General features: G+C 38.6%; 1 protein-coding gene across 5 annotated transcripts in view; it reads left to right on the top strand.

Moving 5' to 3' along the window:
- Positions 1–19,190, top strand: part of BICD1 (BICD cargo adaptor 1) — a 203,157-nt gene that overhangs the window by 95,150 nt on the left and 88,817 nt on the right. For all 5 annotated transcript variants that reach the window (XM_036252106.1, XM_036252107.1, XM_036252108.1 and 2 more), the window contains exon 2: positions 7,489–7,701. In XM_036252106.1, coding sequence (XP_036107999.1) covers positions 7,489–7,701 — 213 coding nt within the window. The remainder of the gene's footprint in view (positions 1–7,488; positions 7,702–19,190) is intronic.

A 19,190-nucleotide genomic window follows, 5' to 3' on the forward strand; every position in this document is an offset into this window, starting at 1 on the left:
AAAATTTCTAATTTTTGACCCATGTTTTAAATACCTATTGCTAGGTAACTGTCACAAAACCTGGTGGCTTAATACAGCAGCTAATTTTGTATGTGGTTTTGGGGCTAAGGAATTTGGGAAGGGCTGCACTGGGAAGTTTGTCTGCTGGTTTCATGTGGGGCAGCCGATCGATGTTTCTCTCTCACATCGATGTTTCTATTTCTCTCTCCCTTTCTCTCTAAAAAATTAATAAAAACATTTAAAATAATAATAATAATTTTTTTTAAAGATAAAACTGAATTATTTGCTAAAATAAACCTTAGAGCCTATACAGTGATACCTCGGTTCTCGAACGCCTCAGTTTTCGACCAAATGGAGATTCGAGAAACTTTTGTCTTGGAATCCAAACAAATATTTGGAACTCGAACTTCCGAGATGAGCCGAGTTGAGCCGAATGGCGTTCATTCGGCCCAGCGCGCCTTGCTTGCGTCATCAGTGTGAGTGCAGAGAGAGTCACGCTTTGTGGAGTCACGCTTTCCTATTGCTTTCATTGCTTCGGTTCTCGAACAATTCGGTTCTCGACCGTCCTCCTGGAACGAATTACACTGAGAAATTTCTGTGTTTTTTTTGTTTGTTTTTGTTTTTCATTTTTAATGGCTTAATAAGGAAAAAGATGCACCAAAGCTCCCTTTTTGGTAAGAGGTTTGGTGTTTCAAAAATGTATAGGGAGCTGCTCTCCACCGCGATGCACAGCCTTCTGGAAAACTTGTCCACCAGAGGAAGCAACAGCTGCCGGTGTCTGATCTGAGGCTTCGAGAGGTCAGGAGAGAAGGGTGGGGACTGATACTTAATAACCATTTACTGTGTCAGAGGCATTTTGCTGTGGATTTTATACCTCTTATCTGATATTCTTACCTTTTAGGGCCAAGTCTATTCTTACATTTAAGGTAGATGTTCTTATTCTCAGTTTACACTTGATGTAACTGAGACACAGAAGTTCAAAAATCTTGCCAAAAATTTTCGAGGAGGCACATTTAAACCCAAATACATGTGATTTCAAAGCACATCTTCTTTCTGCTAATACAAGCCAATAATTATTGAGCACTTACTATATTTGTAGCAAGAACTGTTCCAAATGATACATAGATTTTCTCTTTCAAGCCTCACAACAATGCTATGAAATAGAAACTATTATCCCCATTTTGCAGATGAGAAAACTGGGGCACAGAATGTTAAGTAACTTGCTCAGTGTCATACAGTTAGTAAGTGGCACAGTTGGTCCAACTCAGGAGCACAGGCTTTTAACCTCTTTTGCCTCTTGTGAGTACATGTGCCCTTTTCAAGGATCAGCTTGATTCTAATTGTCAGGGAAGCCTTTGACTTCTAATAACATTTAAGCCATATGAGTCATGGATACAGATTTCTCCCAGTTGGGTACTTTTAGGTAGTCTCCAATGATCCCTTCTTTTATACATTCTTTTAAAGAATGTATACATTCTTTTATACATAGTTTCATACATTTATGCTACTGGAGTATAGTGGTTTGGTAAATGTTTCTTAGCCAGTTCTAACAAGTTTAGGCAGTTTATTTCTATTTTGTGTCTCACACATACTTTATGTGATCCTTTCGACTCAGGGTTGCCCGTGGAATAAGAATGATTTCTTAATAGAACTTTCAGTTTAAACTCTCAAACTCTATTCTTTTACATCAGCTTTTCTTCAGATTTAATTTAAAACAAATGGTAATCAAACCTTATTTAGTCATTTGATGGGATTATAACTCATTCTTTCTACTTTAGAACTATTTGAAGTAGATTAAAATAATACAATGGGGTAAAAAATAATAAAAACCAAACTATACAGAAAGCAGGAGATCGTTATGCCAGAAACTTAAGGTATTGTAGTTAATTGCTACAGAGCATTTAATGCAAATTTCCTGGTAGCTGAGGTAACAAAGAAATATAATTGGTCAAATAATGTTTATTATATGTACAAAGAAGGAAAAGTCGACCATTGTGGAGGATGGGTTTCAGAGAAAGGCAGTTGCCAACCCTTTACTTCCTGCGAGTTAAATCACGTCTGCATATTCCCTGGTGCACTCAGATCTAAGTGCTGTGGTGGAGACTTTAAAGAGCTGCCGCTGATAGTCTCTAAAGAGGTGGCATGGCTATCTGTAACACTTGCTTAGCAACACTTAAATTTCGGCTTGCTCCTCCCGGGAAAGGTCAGCTTCTGGCTAACTCCCGCCTTTGTTCAGGTACCTGCTCAGAGATACCTTCTCTGTCGTCTCTAAATGAGGCTCCCTCTCTGCGCACCTGCCTCACTCTCTGTCCCTGCGCTATCCAACACAGTAGCTACTAGCCATATGGGACCATTAAAATCAATTACATAAAGAAATTCAATTCTTTGGTTACACGAGTCATATTGCAGGAGCTCTGGAGCCACTCGTGGGTAGTGGTTATTATATTGGACAATACAGATACATCATCACAGAGTTCTATTAGGCAAGGCTCTTTTATGCTCTTACCCTGGCTTTCACTGAATTTTCAGAACTTTTCCAACATTATATCATGCACACATTGGTTTACTTATGTTCCACTAGAATGTGTGCTCCCGATGGCAGAGATTTTTTTCTAGAACATGGCTGAATGCTCAGTGCCTAAAGTAATACCTGTTATAGTTCTCCGTAAATACTGTTGAGTGAATGAATGAGTGAATTTTAGTTTTTCAAATAAAATAATTTTGATGTAATGTTTGTGGGTGACCAAGTACACTGGTCTTTAGTAGTCCTCACCCGAGGATATTTTTTCCTTTTAGCTTCAGATAGAGTGCGAGGGGGAGAGAGAGAGAAACATTGATGTGAGAGAGACACATTGACTGGATGCCTCCTGCAGGACCCCGACCAGGGCCAGGGACCGAACTGCAACCGAAGTCTGTGCCTTTGACCAGAATCAAACGTATGACTCTTTGGTTCATGGGCTGACACTCTAACCACTGAGTCGAATCATCTAGGGCCTGTCACAAATTTTAGTGAAAGAATGAAAATTCTGTAATCAAGGACATATCCTTTAAAAGTAATATTATTCATTATAGTAGCCAAACTTTTATTACTTTTATCTTTCATATTATGACAATTTTGCTTAACAGCTAATATATTGTCTTGAACTTAAAGGTAAAAAATATCTAATCTCTTTGAATTATGAAGTCATACAAGTGGAAAGAGGAAACCAAGGTACTTATTATATAGCTAATTGGACTTACTCTGCTACATAATTGAAAGCAACTGTGATGCATTGCAGTGGAAACATTAAAGGCAATAAATACTGTGCAATTGTAGCCACACACGATGAGAAATCATAATATATTCTAAAATTATATAGAAATGTCAATTCACCTCAGTTAATTTTTTTAAGAAGTTATCCGTAAAATGATTGCAGTGTCTAAAAGGAATTTGCTATCTGGACAAAATATAACTAGAAGCATGACTACCCTAGGTTTGCCTATAAATAGACATTGAAGCTAGTTTCGTGATTTCTGCCAAGAATGCAGCTTCAGTAGCCTTAAAAAAGATTGTTTCTCTTCTCTTGGGCCAGCATTGTCAGGATATACTTGGAATCGTGATGGAGGAGGGGGGTACCTGATGGAGCCAGACAGGTCTGATAAGTCAGCTTCCACAATTAGCCCAATGATAGATGTCGGTTGGCTGTCGTACCCAATGCCAGTTACTAACAATTAGGAATTAGATAGAGGAGGAGCGTTTTCTCCTTCACCCTCCCTTTCTAAAATGCAGATATTTTCTGAGTAGTGTTCTCAGTATATTTGGAAATGCAGATCATCGGGCATCTATCTGTCTGCTGTGCAGGACTGGTGTTATTTTTCTACTTTAAGTAAAAGTGTCCTTGGATAACCTTTCATTCTCTCATTGGTTTTAAAATCAGGTCCAGTGAAGGACCAAATTCTTCATAAAAAAATAATGGCTAATTTTGGAAACCCATATGTTCAGTTAAGGTTTTTAAGCTGCAATAAATATGAATTAAGGATTCATCAAAATTTTTATATTTTCAGTTTTAATTTTGGATACTTTTTTTGAAATCCTATTCTCTGTATATATCTGAAATTTTAAAATTTCCTTTGGTGCTGGCTCCAGATATGTTTACTTGCTGTTAAGACCTTCGGGTTGTTTTAGCCACCAGGAGACCATTGCCTTTGTGCTGGTGAGAGCCACAGACTACATGCGTCCATACGTTTTACTCAGGCAGATAAGGAAAATGGCCCCGGGAAAGTAGTTGTGAAAAGGAAGCTTGCTGAGGTGCTTGACACGTGGTTCATGCTCATTCTAAATTGTGCTAATACTTGACTATAGAATTGGGGTTCCTTTGCCAGTGTGAGAGTCTGCTGAAGACTTGACCAGATCACGTGGGGTGATGTGCTTCCGGAACTCTCCCCTCCAAAGGCTTTTTAATGGGCAGTGAATTCAGAATTGAACTCACAGATTCTGACCTTTACTGTTGGAAAAGTAATGTGAATATCACTTTCAAAAATCATTTTTCATCTGTTCATGAGTCAGTATGCTTTTTGCCACATGTGGAAATTTGGCTACTCCAATCATTTCTTTCTGTCCAGAGACTGAAAAGCCCAACACCAGGAGTATTTTGCTCTGTACAGGTGACCGTCAGAATATTTCTTCCTTAGTTGATGCTTAGTGACCATCTTTTGACTTTGAGTCATGCCGAGATTCGAAGGCAGATCGTTTATTGAGACATGGGTTTTCAGTTTAGTATTTTAAAAAATTTCTGTTTCTATGAGTTGAATTTGGAGAAGAGTACCAAAGTGTCTTTAAAATCACTGAATCAAGCTTTTTCCTCCTAACTTTTATGATGCCCCTTATAATGATTAACATATACCTTTTCTGCCTTCAGGCTTGTAACATATGTGAAACTGAGTTTCTAAGGTTAATTCCAGCCTATTTCTTCATGCACTATACATAGCCCAGAAACATCATTTTATGATGTTTTAAATTTCAAAATGTGTAATAGCACAAGTTACATCATAAAGCCACAGTACTTCTAACTGAATATAGTAGCCCTTTGGTGTTCGATCACATACATTCTTTGTAACCCTATGTATGGGCCAGTATTTTATCGGATCTATCAATTTTATTAGGACAGAGACTACACTTATATATTTTTCAATAACTCTAGACATAGAAAAAAGTTTAAAAAATACTACACTGAATTTCATGTACCCTTTACATAGATCCCCCAAATGTTAACATCTTACATAATCATAATCTAATTATGGAAACAAAATTGACATTGATATAATAATATTAACCAATAGAAAGAATTTATTCCAATTTTGCCTATTGTCCTTTTGTAGGTTCAGGCTCCCACAGAGCATTTAATTGTCATGTTTTCTTAGTCTCTTCTAGTCTGGAGGAGTCTTTCTGTTTTTCCTAACCTTAATACTTTGAAGAGTCCTGGCCAGTGCTTTTGTAGAATGTCTCCCAGTTTGGATTTATTTTAATTTTTTTATGCTAAGAATTGGCTTATGCACGTTCAGCAAGAATACTACAAGCGTATGTGCTCCTCCCAGTGTATTATATCAGAGGGTACCTGGGATCAGTGTCTCTTTTCTTCTGATCTAACTTTTGGGAGGAGAGGCTTTAAAACTATGCAGATATCCTGTTTCTCATCATTCTTTTCACTTATTAAGTTTATATTCCACTGATAATTCTTACCTGCAGCAGTTATTACTTGGTGTTTACCAGATGCTCATGTATTTTACTTCCATTGTTCCTTCCACATTTATTAGTTAGAATTCTGTAAGAGCTATTTCTTCTTCCCTTATTTATTTAGTTATTATATCAATGTGGACTTATAGATATTTATTTTATTCTATGTATTATAATTCATTACTGTAATTATTTTGTTGCCCAAATTATCCCAGATCTGGCCACGGGGAGCCCCTTCAGGTAAGCTCTTGTGTTTCTTGACATATCCCCATTATTTTTAACAAGTGTTTTGTTACTTATTATTTTGGCACCACAAGATGTACCAAGTTCATTTTGCTTCAGCCCAAGAATTGGTCATTTCTCCAAAGACCCCTAGTTTTTTTTAAAAAATTGGAGATTAATATTTAGAAACAAAATTTGGGTGCAAGGTATACTCATTGCTACTGGTGTATCATTGCTTCTTTCCCCTGTCAGTTGAGAGCTAGGAAATATGTACATGTATACAAACACATATAACCTACTCTCTTCCTCTACCTAGCTATCCAGCTATCTATTCTCATCTAGCTATCAATATTTATCTATCTACTAAAGACTATGCGATCATCCTGATGCTTCTGATTAGAACCCAATACCAGTAGTTTCCTTCCAGACTTCTCCCTTCCTTGCTTGTGACTCATTTCTCCCACAGTGAGAGACTGGCTTCCATTATCTGTATTACACGTACTTGCTCAACTCTTGTTTACATCTAAAGAAGTTTCAGAATTGTGATCCCATAAATCCTGTGAGAAAAAAATATATGAACTGCACAGTTGTGTTCGGGTACAGTTTTTTTGTATTTAGTTTTGTAATATTCAGCAGGAATACTGATTTCCCAAGTAATTCACATTAGGTTATGCCTTCTTCACCCTTTTTAGTGCAGATATGTTGTTCATTTGCAGTCCAGCTAGGTCCATTTGTTGTTAGTGCTCCATTTGGGTTCCCCTGACACATAGGGATTGAGTTTAATTATCATTTATTTGGGAGGCATGTGAAATATTACTATAGTTCGAAGAGTCAGAACTAGATGAAAAGGCATACTCAGGAAATCCCCGCCCCCATCCCTCGTACCATGTTTCATACCCATGCTCACTCAGCTCCTGAAGATAACCAGCTTCATTAGTTTCTGATTTATTATTCTGTTTTAATTCTTACATAAATAAATAGCTACCTACATGTTTTCTTATACAGTGACTATATTTCAATGTCTTTTTGTTATACTGGGCAATTTGAATGCTGTTTGGTGATTTTGTCTAAAAGGTACAATTCATGATTGGTATATCATTACTGCTAATGTATTAGAAAGCTAGTGAAACTATTGCTTTCTTTCTTGAAAAATACTATGAGGCTTTTCTTTTAGCATGAAGATGAGAATGTGAATTTTGCTGCGCTCATTAGCACTGAACTGTCTGTTCCTCTTAATAAGATTTCTCACACACAAAAACGTAACTTAAAGCAAGCAGCAGTGTTTTTCAGGTTTTCTTTAACCCGTTATATATATATATATTTAACAAGATATTTAAATTTTCTATTTCTCCTTATTAATTGAATTTGAGTGATTTAAAGTATCAACGAGAGCTGCTAGACTGTCACATAAAAGATGTAGTTGCTGCTCCTGGAGGTGCTGCAGAGTAGCTCTTCTCACAAGCAAAGCGAGGTGAAACACCTTCCCGTCTGTTTAATAGTGCTGGTACCGGGCATTTCATTGAGCACTCTTTTTCTTTTCAAATACCCTGCAGGCCTTTGGGCAGTCCTTCTCCATCCACCGTAAAGTTGCTGAGGATGGAGAGACACGGGAGGAAACGCTTTTGCAGGAGTCAGCATCGAAGGAAGCTTACTACCTGGGGAAGATCTTGGAGATGCAGAACGAACTGAAACAGAGCCGGGCTGTGGTCACCAACGTGCAGGCAGAAAATGAGAGGCTCACAGCCGTCGTGCAGGACCTGAAGGAGGTAAACAAGTACCCCGAGAGTGCTTTGTGGGAGAGGGAATAAGATAAAGATCTGCCAGAGGAGCTATGGGAAGCAAAGCACATGATACTGATGCTAGCACTTTTTATGCTTTATTAGTGAAACGGCAGCTTGTTCTCAGATGAGCGTCTCCCTCTCTTATTGTTTGTTAATAATTAAAATATTTATTTATTGAGTATTTGGGTTGAGCTTGCTGCTTCTACAAAAATGTTTAAAAAAATTGAGTGACCTTAGACCTTCTTTCCCTTTCCTCTGTATACATTGTGGGGAAGAATAGTTGGCTGTAATGCCCTGTCAGCACTGATTCAAAATGACGGTGGTGTTAGCTCAAGACCCTGCACACTGGGGAATGAAACCTTAGGGGAGTGTTCTGAAGGGTCTCAGGGCCTGGTGATGCAGAACCATGAACTGTTTCTCTGGTTGTAGCCAAGGCAGCAAACACAGCTGGTGTGAATTAGGTCTGGGGCCTTCCTTCCTCAGTCCCCGGGCCTCCCTGGACTCGCTGTCTCTCCAGCTTTCCCACGGCTGCATCACGTGCCAGACCATTTCCGGACAGGCAGAGTCAGTCTGTCAGCGATGTTGGGGACACCGAGAGCCCAAAGCAGCTTCATCCACCAAACCCTTTTAAGAGCATTTCTGGAATCTTCACATTAAATCATTCACTCCGTTTTTTGATACGGAAGCTGTGGAAGAGGTGTGATGTCCTCACATTCCTACACCGGTGCAGCGGAGGCTGACCAGCAGGTGCTAAGTCCACTACCAGTGGGCTTATTCATTGAGCATGTTAGTAATAGAACAGGTGGATGAAAAAAAAATGTAATACTGTGAAATGTCATAGAGGTAATCCACTGATATCTTTCCTAAAATTAGTGACATGTGACAAATAGGGTTTCATTATTCTGAGACGTAAGGTGTCCAAAATTTATTGGAATTTAGTAACTTACACATGTCCATATTACAATGAATTCAGTGATTATCCACACCAAGTTTTGTTCTTTACCTAGTTCATTATCTTTGGACATGTCCAAATATAGTAGTATGATTTGGGGAGACAGAGAAAGGAGCCAACCAAGTGGAACTTAGTACTTAGTAATAAGAAGAACATGAGACAGTTTTCAGGAAGTGATGCCCTGCCTCCCTTCTCGTCACTGCAAACGGTTGTTAAAATCCAAGCTGCTCTCCACTCTCCAGTTCTTTATCTGATGAATCTGTATGTGCTGGGCTTGGGGTGTCACTTGTGTCCCCTTTGTGGGACCTTCCAGACCTTCCTCCTCCTCTAAGGAATTGCCAGTTCCCTTCCCGTCCCAGGCTCCCCTGTGAGACAGACATCCGCTGCAGAAGTGGACCCGAGGTTATGTAGTGACATAGACCACCATCCCGGATTAAACAAGATGTTGAATACCCACAGCGGCAGCCTCAGCAGCCATGAGCAGCAGGTTCACGTGGCAAGTTGGCGGAGAGGGTGTGACATGGGCAGCGGGAGTCCCAGGTGCACAGCGTGCAGGTGACGTGTGCAGAACTGTAACCAGTGAGCCAAGCAGTCATGATTCCCATTTCGATGGCTCCTCAAAGCTGCACATCCCCTCGGTCACAGCAGCTGCAGCTGAGGAAGGAACAGCAAAGGGTGAGCAAGGGGAAGAGAATCCAGAGATGTTTTTCTGTTAAGACAAGACAACAGTGATTGACGGAACATCCTCATGCTATGCTTGAGTGTCATTTCCAGTGAATAAATAGATCCATAATAAGCAGCAGGAGTTGGTAATGATGAATGAGGACGTAAGTTACGAATGAAGTGAGTCAGCAAAGGAAAAAATTTTGAGGAGACTCATTCAGATCAGTTCTCACATTGTAGTAAGCATCAGAATCACCTAGAGAACTCATCAAAACGAGTCCTAGGCCCCACACATAGAGGTTCTGAGTTGGTAGGTCTCAGGTGGGACTTAAGAATTATTTTTAATAAGTCTCACAGCACATGGCTGCTGCTCTGGAGACCACACTTTGAGTACCACTAATTTAGACTTTTTGTCCGACTCAAAGCTGAGAAAGGGTGTATCATAGGTTCCCAATTTAGGGAATTGCTGTAAGCACCATATTCTCCTGGATGAATCCCTTGTATAGTTCTTCAATTTCTGTACATTTTCAGGAGCTGATTGTAGTAAGAGAATAACTTGTTACATCCAAACTTTTTAATCTAAAATAGCTCAAGGCTATTTAGCTGACAAATGTATCATTCAGGTTTTCAAGGTAACTAAAAGGGAAAAAGAGCAAGTTGTTGGTTTCCTAGTCTTCTAAATGTGACAACAATGTAATTCACTGATGTTCTCTCTGATGGGCTGAAAGCTAGTGGTATCACTACACCCCAGAGGCCTGCTGTTTTTCATCCATGCCTCTTGTTTTAATGTATCTAATAAAACTATTATTAGTATTTAGAACTGATTACATTTGTAAGAGAATAAAAGGAATAAATTCTATTTTTTTATATATTGATCCAGACTTTTGATGGCTGGTATTAAATTAAAATCCAATATTTATTTTTATTGTAGGTTCAATTTTATTTATTTTTTGTATTCTGGACATTGACTGATGTATAGTGATTGGAAGAGAAATTATGAAACAAATAAAAAAAATTAAGACCTGATGGACCCTGGGAAATAGACAGGAATAATCAATGCAAAATGTATGAGATTATTACTTGACAGATGCTGTGTGGATTTAATAATTTAATTAATGGAATAATTTTTATTTACTGAAAGGACTCATGTCTTATTTCAATAGGATTGTTGGTACTGGCAAAGGTGTATGTGTGTGTATATTATAGAAGTTTTATGCATGTGTTTGCATGTGTGTGTGTAATTTACAAGGTCAAATTTTGTTCTATATTTGCTAGGTATAATATAATATAGTGGAAAAAATGGAAAATATTCTGAATTAGAAATTAGAAAATCAGTATTTAGTCTTAACTCTGTTAAAAAATTTAGAATTTTATTCATGGCATTTGTAAAAGATTTTTTTTTTTTTTAGTATACAGTAAATACATAATAAACAACCTGTTGTCATTAATAACTTTCTGCATCTTTTATAAAAATATTGTTGAAGATATCATTTATCATGTAGACCACTTTCTTTTTTTTTTCTTTTTTGATTTTTAGAGAGAAAGGAAAGGAGAGGAGAGATAATAGAAACATCAATGAGAGAGAACATCAATTGGCCACCTTCTGCATGCCCCTCACCGGGGATCAGGCCCACAACCTGGGCATGTGCCCTGACCAGGAATCAAACTGGGCACCTCTTGGTGCGTGGGTCAACACTCAACCACTGAGCCACACCGGCCGGGCTAGATCCACTTTCTTAAGTTGAAGTTAATTACCTATTTGAATTTATTACCTTGAAAATTCTTTCTGATGAGATATGAATAAGACAGTGAGAATTATAGTATATTTTTATTTATGCTTTGGTTGCTAAAAAGCTACAGGACCATGTTTAACTGTAAAAACTAGCCTAGATGTTTTATATAAATCTTCTCATTTTTAAACATTTTAATCAGTCTTATTGTATATATATCTCTAATGCAAAACTGCTGTAAATAACTTTTTAAAGTACAAGGAGTATTAAAAAATATCACTCAAATCAAAGAACCAAATTAGGAGTTAACCCTACAGTGCCAGCAATAGAGAGGGGAAATCCTTAGGTTGCCTTGATGAGCATCATTTTGCTGAGAACGTAACAGGAACAGAAAGATTACTATGGTGCCTAAGCAGATAATTAGTAAACAAGTTTGAATGTAATTTTTCTATCTCCAAACTATAGGTCTTAACATATTAGAAGATAGCCCAAATAGGTTTATTTGGACAGTATCTATTGAACACTTACTTTGTACTAAATTGAACTAAAATCCTCATTGATGAAATCACAAAATAAGACAGTGAAACGTCTAATACTACCAAATACTTTCAATTGTGAGTAAGATAAGTCAGAATTTACTGCAGCATTTACAAAGCATGCAATACAATTATGCCAGTGTTCCTAACCAGAATTGCTGTTTATGTAAAAAAGAAGATAGACCCTTTGGGTGGAATGCAGAAGATTGGAGTGGTAAACTGGATTATCGACCTTCGTAGAGAGTAAGCCTATACTTTAAGGTGCAAATAGCTAAACATTTATTGACAGCCCGGAATGTGCCAGGTACTGTTCTAAATTCTTTACCTGGATTAACTTGCTGAATCCTCATAACAACCTATTATTATATCATGTCATTTTACTGATGGGGCATGTGAATCATGGAGAGGTCAAGTAACTTTTCCAAAGCACACGTGTGATAAGTGACAGTCCAGGATCTGAACCAGAAACACTGGCTGTGATCTAGACCCCGAGCCGTGCCCCTGTAGTCGTGAAGAGCACTTGCTTCCCTCTGTGGAATCTTGCCTCCAGCTAATGAAATTTCCGGCACAACATATGAAGCTTTAGTACAATAGCTAAATTTGTAACTTGTTGGTAATATTTTATTAGGATATGGCCATTTTATATTGTAAAAGCTGCTTAATCCATATGATTTGTATTATATTTAAAGCTCCATTTTTCCCTTATTGGAATATACAACCAAATGTCATAATATACCAGTGGCTCAATTTCCAGAAATCTGTTATTCCAACATTTTAGGACTATATCTATTGCACCGTAAGGAATCCACATCTATAAACTTACAGGGCGTGAGTGCACCTTAGTGATTACTTGGTTAAGATGAGTAATTCTCTCTCCAATAGCCCTGAATGGCCACGTTGCCTTTTCTCAGACACAACACTTTGGAAGTGAACTGTGAGCCCTTTTAACGAAGGACTTGTTTCATCTGTATTTTATCTTTGTATCCTCAGCATCCAGCACAGTGCCTGGTCAAAAGCAGACATTAAAAAACAATATTTGTTGAGTTGAACTGAAAGAATAAAAAAAAAGAACTACCACAAAAACCATGCTATAGTAGCTAGCTACCACTGGGTTTGAATTTCAGTTGTGTTTCTTACCAAACCATGTGATATTGATAAGCTACTTTTGTTTTCTAAGCTTCACTTTCCTTACTTCTAGCATGGAGATGATAATACTAATGTACAGGTCCCATGTCTAATGCCTCGGACAGTGGAGATGCTAAATTACTGTAATTCCCTGTCTTCCAACTCCCTCCCAAGGCTGCCCTCGTGTTGCTTAGCAGCCAGCTCTAAATGTGCAACTGCTCCTATTGGTTCAGCGAAAAGTTGAACCCCTGTGATTTTTTACCAGCTGGCCATATTTCTAGAATCTGGATTTACAGCAAATACATTTTAAAATTTTTCTATTCCACGCCCTGGCCGGTTTGACTCAGCAGTTAGAGCATCAGCCTGCGGAATGAAGGGTCTCAGGTTTGATTCCCAGTCAAGGGCATGTACCTGGGTTCCAGGTTCGATCTTGTCCCTGATCGGGGTCATGAGGGAGGCAACTGATCAATGTGTCTCCCTCACGTTGATGTTTCTCTCTTTCTCCCTCCCTTCCACTCTATCTAAAAATCAATGAAAAATAACCTTAAGTGAGAATTAACAACAACGACAAAAATTTCTATTCCACTTGACAATTTTAGCCCAATCCCAACAGCATCAAATATTTGGAAAGAACTATCTTGTCTTCTGTTTTTCAGGTTAAACATATATAGATGCATTAGCACTCTCTCATGTGACATGATTGAAGGATGCCTGAGCATCCTGGTTATTACCTCTTAGACAGGCATCTACTATCTCTTAAAAATGTGTCTTCACTTTTTAAAAAACATGATGCTGTTGACTGTCTTTACTCCTGTTGGGAATCCTTGAAACTCTGAAACATTGGACATAGGTTTTCAGTTCCTTCTCTTTGGCTTTTATCTTTTTAGATCTTCAGCATTGCAGTCATGCACTCATTCGTTTGGCACAAGTCTTCTCAGTACTTACTTACTATGAGCCAGGTGGTTGGGAAACCTCAACGAACAAAATTCAGTGATGAGTGGTTGTTTTCAATGTTAAAACAACTAAATGTGTTTAGAGACAATTTCCTTCTACTCTGTAGTATCGTAGAAATAGAAAGGAGCTGTGTTTTATACAACATATACTAAAGACTGAATGTTGTATTCCCACCCAACATTCATATGTTGACACCTAATCCCCAGTGTGACAGTGTTTGGAGGTGGGGCCTTTGGGAAGTGATTAGGCCATGAGAGTGGAGCCATCGTGAATGGGGTAGCAGTGCCTTTATAGAAGACATGTCAGAGAGCTCTCCTGTTCCTTCCTCCATGTGAGGGCACAGCGAGAAGATGGCCATCTGTGAACCAGAAAGCGGGCCCTCACCTGACACAGAATCTGTTGGCACTTTGATCTTCAGTTTCCCAGCCTCTCGAGCTATGAGAAAGAAATGTCTGCCGACGAAATGACCTGGCCTGTGATGTTTTGTTATAGCTGTCCACATGGACTAAGACAACACCTCACATTGTGTACAGTGATTCACACTCAGCTTAGTCTCTCATTATACCTGCAAACAGGTGGGCCTTCTGTGACTGAGTGAAAGACATCATTTAAACAGAATTAGATGCCATAGACCTCAGCCACCAGCAGATGCTCACTTTGGTCAAGGGAAAGCACCTCAGCCAGTCTTTAAAAATTGTATCACTAGGCCGTTTGGTAGGAATGTGGAATTATATGAACAAAATAAGCTGATGAACAAAATAGACCCAGAGACATAGAAAGGAGTACGGTTCAGACTGACAGACCTCAGAGGAGGGGGGTGGAGGGGATGGATGAGATAGACCAAAGAACTCATATGCATGTATATGTAACCAATGGACATAGACAACAATGCTGGGGGGGTTGAGGGGGGCGGGATGGGGAAGAGGGTGTCTAGGGGGAAAAAGGAGAAACATCTGTAACAAAAATAAATTAATAAAAATTGAAAAAAAGAATGTGGAATTATAAATCCAGGAATCTGAGTTTAGGTCCTAACACTGGACCATTTTACCAGATGTGTGATTAAACTTATTATTTCCAGTATAAACATGATAACACCTATTCCCCATGATTTTTTGTGAAGATAAAATAATTTTCATAAAAGTGCTTTGTGAGGAATAGAGGACTTGTAAGTGTTATTGTTTCAACGTTTAATAATCAGACTTATCCACACACAGCAAGACAGAAACAAAGAATGTGAAAGATGAATTGGAGTAGAGGGTGAGGCCCCAGCACCTTCCGACAGTAGCAAGAAGTAATGGCTGACAATCGGGCACCAAAAGAATAAACAGCACATATTTAAAAGCCAGTAGGTTGAAAGAGGAGGGTCGTCTGTCTGGGTGATCTTATCAGTGTAAACAGCCTTTCATACCTGGCTGGTTCTTGAAAGGGTCACTGCATTCCTATTCAGTACAATGTCGAATGTGCTTACTGATGACCAGGGGAAAAGATTAAACTATTTAATTAATGCATCCAATAAATAACAAAGCTTTTCTTACAGTCTCTGGTGTTTCTGGTCGAATAATTGGTCGTTGGGAGCTGTGTTTCCACATAGCTGAATGAAATGCACACTTCCAGCTGAGGGAGGATTTGCCGTTCTGTAAAGGCAAGGCTTAGGTGGAGCTGGACAGCTGTGCCCGCTTCTCTCCTGCTGTCCTTACTTGTTGAGAATGGACCTCACACCGCTCTGGAACGGTGCAAAGTACCAAACAGTAAAGACTTAGCACTGTTTTTAATTGGTTTAAACAAATAATAATAATATCATAGCTAACATTTATGATAGTTTATCACATGCACTTTACATTCATTGTCTCTTAATTCTCTCCTAAAACTTACAAGGCATGAACTGTTTCTGTCCCCTCTTTACAGGCGAGGCAAAGAGAGGCTAAATAATGGGTCCAACAAGTAGTGAAGCTGGTGTCCTAAACCACCCAATCAGACTCGAGTGTCCCTGCTCTTACCCATGTTAGTGCCTGCTTATTGGCTTTTTGATTCCAACACAGAGAAAGATTTTTCTTTTGGTTGAAAGTTCTTCTTTCCAACATTTGTACTGTAAACAAATATCCCAATTAACATAATCGGGAATGTGAAAGCAGAATTTAACAGTATACAGACAATTCACATTTGAATAATTGTGATTTGATTGTACCTTTGAGAAATATGAGTTACATATATAGGTTTGTAGGATTAGTTTAATTAACTAGAGACTCATGGGATTTTTAATTTTGTTGTATAGCTCTATGAATTTAACACACATGTAGACTCATGTGACCACAGCCACAATCAGGATGCAGAATAGTTTCATCACCTCAAATACCTCAAATAGTATTGCCGCTATTCGTTTGTCATCGTACCCTCCCCATCTCAACCTCGGATAGCCAATCATCTGTTCTCTATCACTACAGTTTTATCTTTTCAAGAATGTTATGTAAATGGAATTGTACATTCTGCAAACTTTTGAGATTGGGTCCTTTCTCTCAGTAATAATACCTATGAGATTTCATCTAAGTTGTTGCCTATATCAATAGTTTGTTCCTTTCTATTGCCAAATATTATTTTACCATATGGATATACTACAATTTTGTTCTTTTTAAAAAGATTCACCTGTTGAAGAACATTGGGGTTGTTTTCAGATTTTGGCGCTTTATAGATAGAGCTGCTACATACATTCATGTATATTAATATTTTTGTGTGCACAAAGTTTTCACTTTTCTAGGGCAAGTAACTAGAAGGGTGGGTGTTCTGGGTTAGGTGGTGAGTGTATGTTTAACTCATCCAGAGCGGCTGTACCCTTTTGTAGTTTCATCAGCAGTGTGTGCGAGTTCTAGTTTCCTGTCCTTCTTTCCAGCACTTGATTTTATCAGTATTTTAAAATTTTATTTTAGCTGTTCTAATAGGTGTGTAATGGCATCTCACCATGGGTTTAGTTTGCATTTCCCTAATGGCTAATAATATTGAACATCTTTTCATGTGATTATTTGCTTTTCATATATTCTTCTTGGTAAAGTTTCTGTTCCAGGCTTTGCCCATTTTTTTTTTTTTTAATTGTGTTGTTTCTTTTCTTAGGTACATTTTGAGAATTCTTTATATATTCTGGATTTAAGACCTTTGTTTGGCTATGTGATTTACAAATATTTTTTCTCAGCTTGCCTTTTCACTCTCTCTTTTATTAAATTTAAGTTTTATCTTTCAATTACAGTTTACATTTGGTATTATTTTGTATTAATTTCAGGTGTACAGCATAGTGGTTAGACCCTCATATACTTTACAAAATGTCTCCCCGATATTTCCTGTACCCACGTAGCACCATACATACTTATTACAATGTAATTGATTACATTTCCTATGCTGTACTTTATACCCTGGTGACTATTTTGTAACTGCCAATTTATAGTTCTTAATCTCTTAACCTTTTTCATCCAGCCCCCCAAGTCCCCTCCCCTCTGGCAACTATAGTCTGTTCTCTGTATCCATGAGTCTGTTTCTATTTTGTTTGTCTCTTTTGTTCTTTAGATTCCACATATAAGTGAAATCATATGGCATTTGTCTTTATTTTCTTACAAGTGTCTTTTGCAGAGCACAGAGTTTTCTTTTTCTTTTTATGAAGTCTACTATATAAAAAAAATTAAATATGTTTTTGATATCAGATTTAAGAAACTTCTGCATCCCCAAGACATGAATATTTTCATCTAAAAGCTTTATAGTGTCAAATTTAGATCTATGATCCATTTTGAGTTGATTTTTATATAAGGTGTGAGGTTTAAGTAGTTCAATTTTGGGGGCATATAAATGTTCAATTGTTCCATTACCATTTGTTGAAAGACTGTTTTTTCTCCATTTAAATGCCTTTATACCTTTGTCAAAATCAATTGGCCACATTTATTTGAGTCTATTTCTAGACTCCATTCTGTTGATCTATGCATCTGTCCCTTTGCCAATACCACACTGTCATGGTGAAGTCAGAGAGGTAACAGGAAGCCAAGTCATATAGACGGGGCCTTAAAGACCATTGAAAGGATTTTGGCTTTTACTTTGAGTGAAATGGGAGCTATTGGAAACTGTTGAGCAAAGGAGTGACATGACTTTGATGAGGCAAGGATGAGGGTAGGAGGTTAGTGCCGTCGGCAGGTCCGAGGAAGTGGTTTGGGCCAGGGGGGCAGGCGGAGGTAGTGAAAAGAGGTCACTAATATTCTGAGTATATTCTGAGAGTAGAGCCAACAGGGCTCTCTGATGGGTTGGATGTAGAGAATCTGAGACAAGGAGGGGAAAAGACAGCGCCAAGTCCAAGGTTTCTAGCTTGACCAGCTTGAAAATTGAGCTGGGAAAGGCTTCAGATGAAATGGGCTTCAGGAGAGAAGATCGGAAGCTCAGTCTCCGACATGCCAAGTTTTACATTTCAGTTTGTCTTCCAAATGCAGGTGTTGAATGGGTAGTGGGAGACGAGGGCCTAGAGTTTGGGAGAGCAATCTGGGGATAGAAATATAAATTTTGGAATTATTAGCAGATCGATGCTATTACCAAGGTAGGATGTATACACAGAAAAGAGAGGGGCCATGCACTGAGCCCTGGGCCACCTCCGCACTGAGATGTCGGGGATAAGAAGAGAAACTAAAACTAATAGTGAACCTATAGGACCCTATTAACCAATGTCACCCCAATAAATTTAATAGTGATAATAATAATAATTATAATGGTGAGGTAGTAAGAAAATAAACAGAGAATGGTTCCCAGAAAACAAATGAAGAAAGTGGTGTCTACAAAGGAAGTAATCCATAGGGTGATTAGAGTAGGTTTCAGAGATAATAAAAGGAGAAGAATTGGAGACAGAATAGAGGCAGTTTTGTCAGGAGTTGGTTTTGTTTGCAAAGAGGACCAAAGAAAGGAGGAGGTAGTTAGGGGAAAAAATATGTTCAAGAGAGTTTCTTTTTAAGATGAAATTAATAACTGCACATGCACATGCTGACTGCTGATGGGGAGGGAAAATTTCCCAGTGGGGAGGGAAATGTTGGTGATGTAAGAGGAAGCGGGGAAATGCCTAGAGCACTTGATTTCCCTGAGTGACGAAGAGAGGAATGGGATCTGGTGCGAAAGTGGAGGGATTGCCTTTCGAAACGGGAGGGCATACCTAGCATCCGTGGCAATGCCTGGAAAAGCAGATTGTGGATGCAGATGTCTGTACCGAGTAGGTATGAATGGAAAGAAGCCTTTGCAGGTCCGCCTCAGACTGCTTCCGTTTCTGCATGAAGCAGGAAGCAAGGTCAGCAGCTAGAAGGGAGATGGGAGGAGGTGCTGGGGATTGGAGGAGAGACCGTGGTGAGATAGTCACCCGGGAGTGTGAGTGACTAAGGTATGAGCATGGGAATGAGTGGCTGAAGCAGGAGGAGAAAGTCCCTCCAGAGGAGGAATTCCAGGAAATCGAGATCATCTGTGTGACTATTGAGAATCCAGGAATTAAGGCCAGAAGTTCTGGAGATGTTG

Source organism: Molossus molossus, unplaced genomic scaffold (assembly GCF_014108415.1).
Source record: "Molossus molossus isolate mMolMol1 unplaced genomic scaffold, mMolMol1.p scaffold_m16_p_10, whole genome shotgun sequence".
Taxonomy (NCBI): Eukaryota; Metazoa; Chordata; class Mammalia; order Chiroptera; family Molossidae; genus Molossus; species Molossus molossus.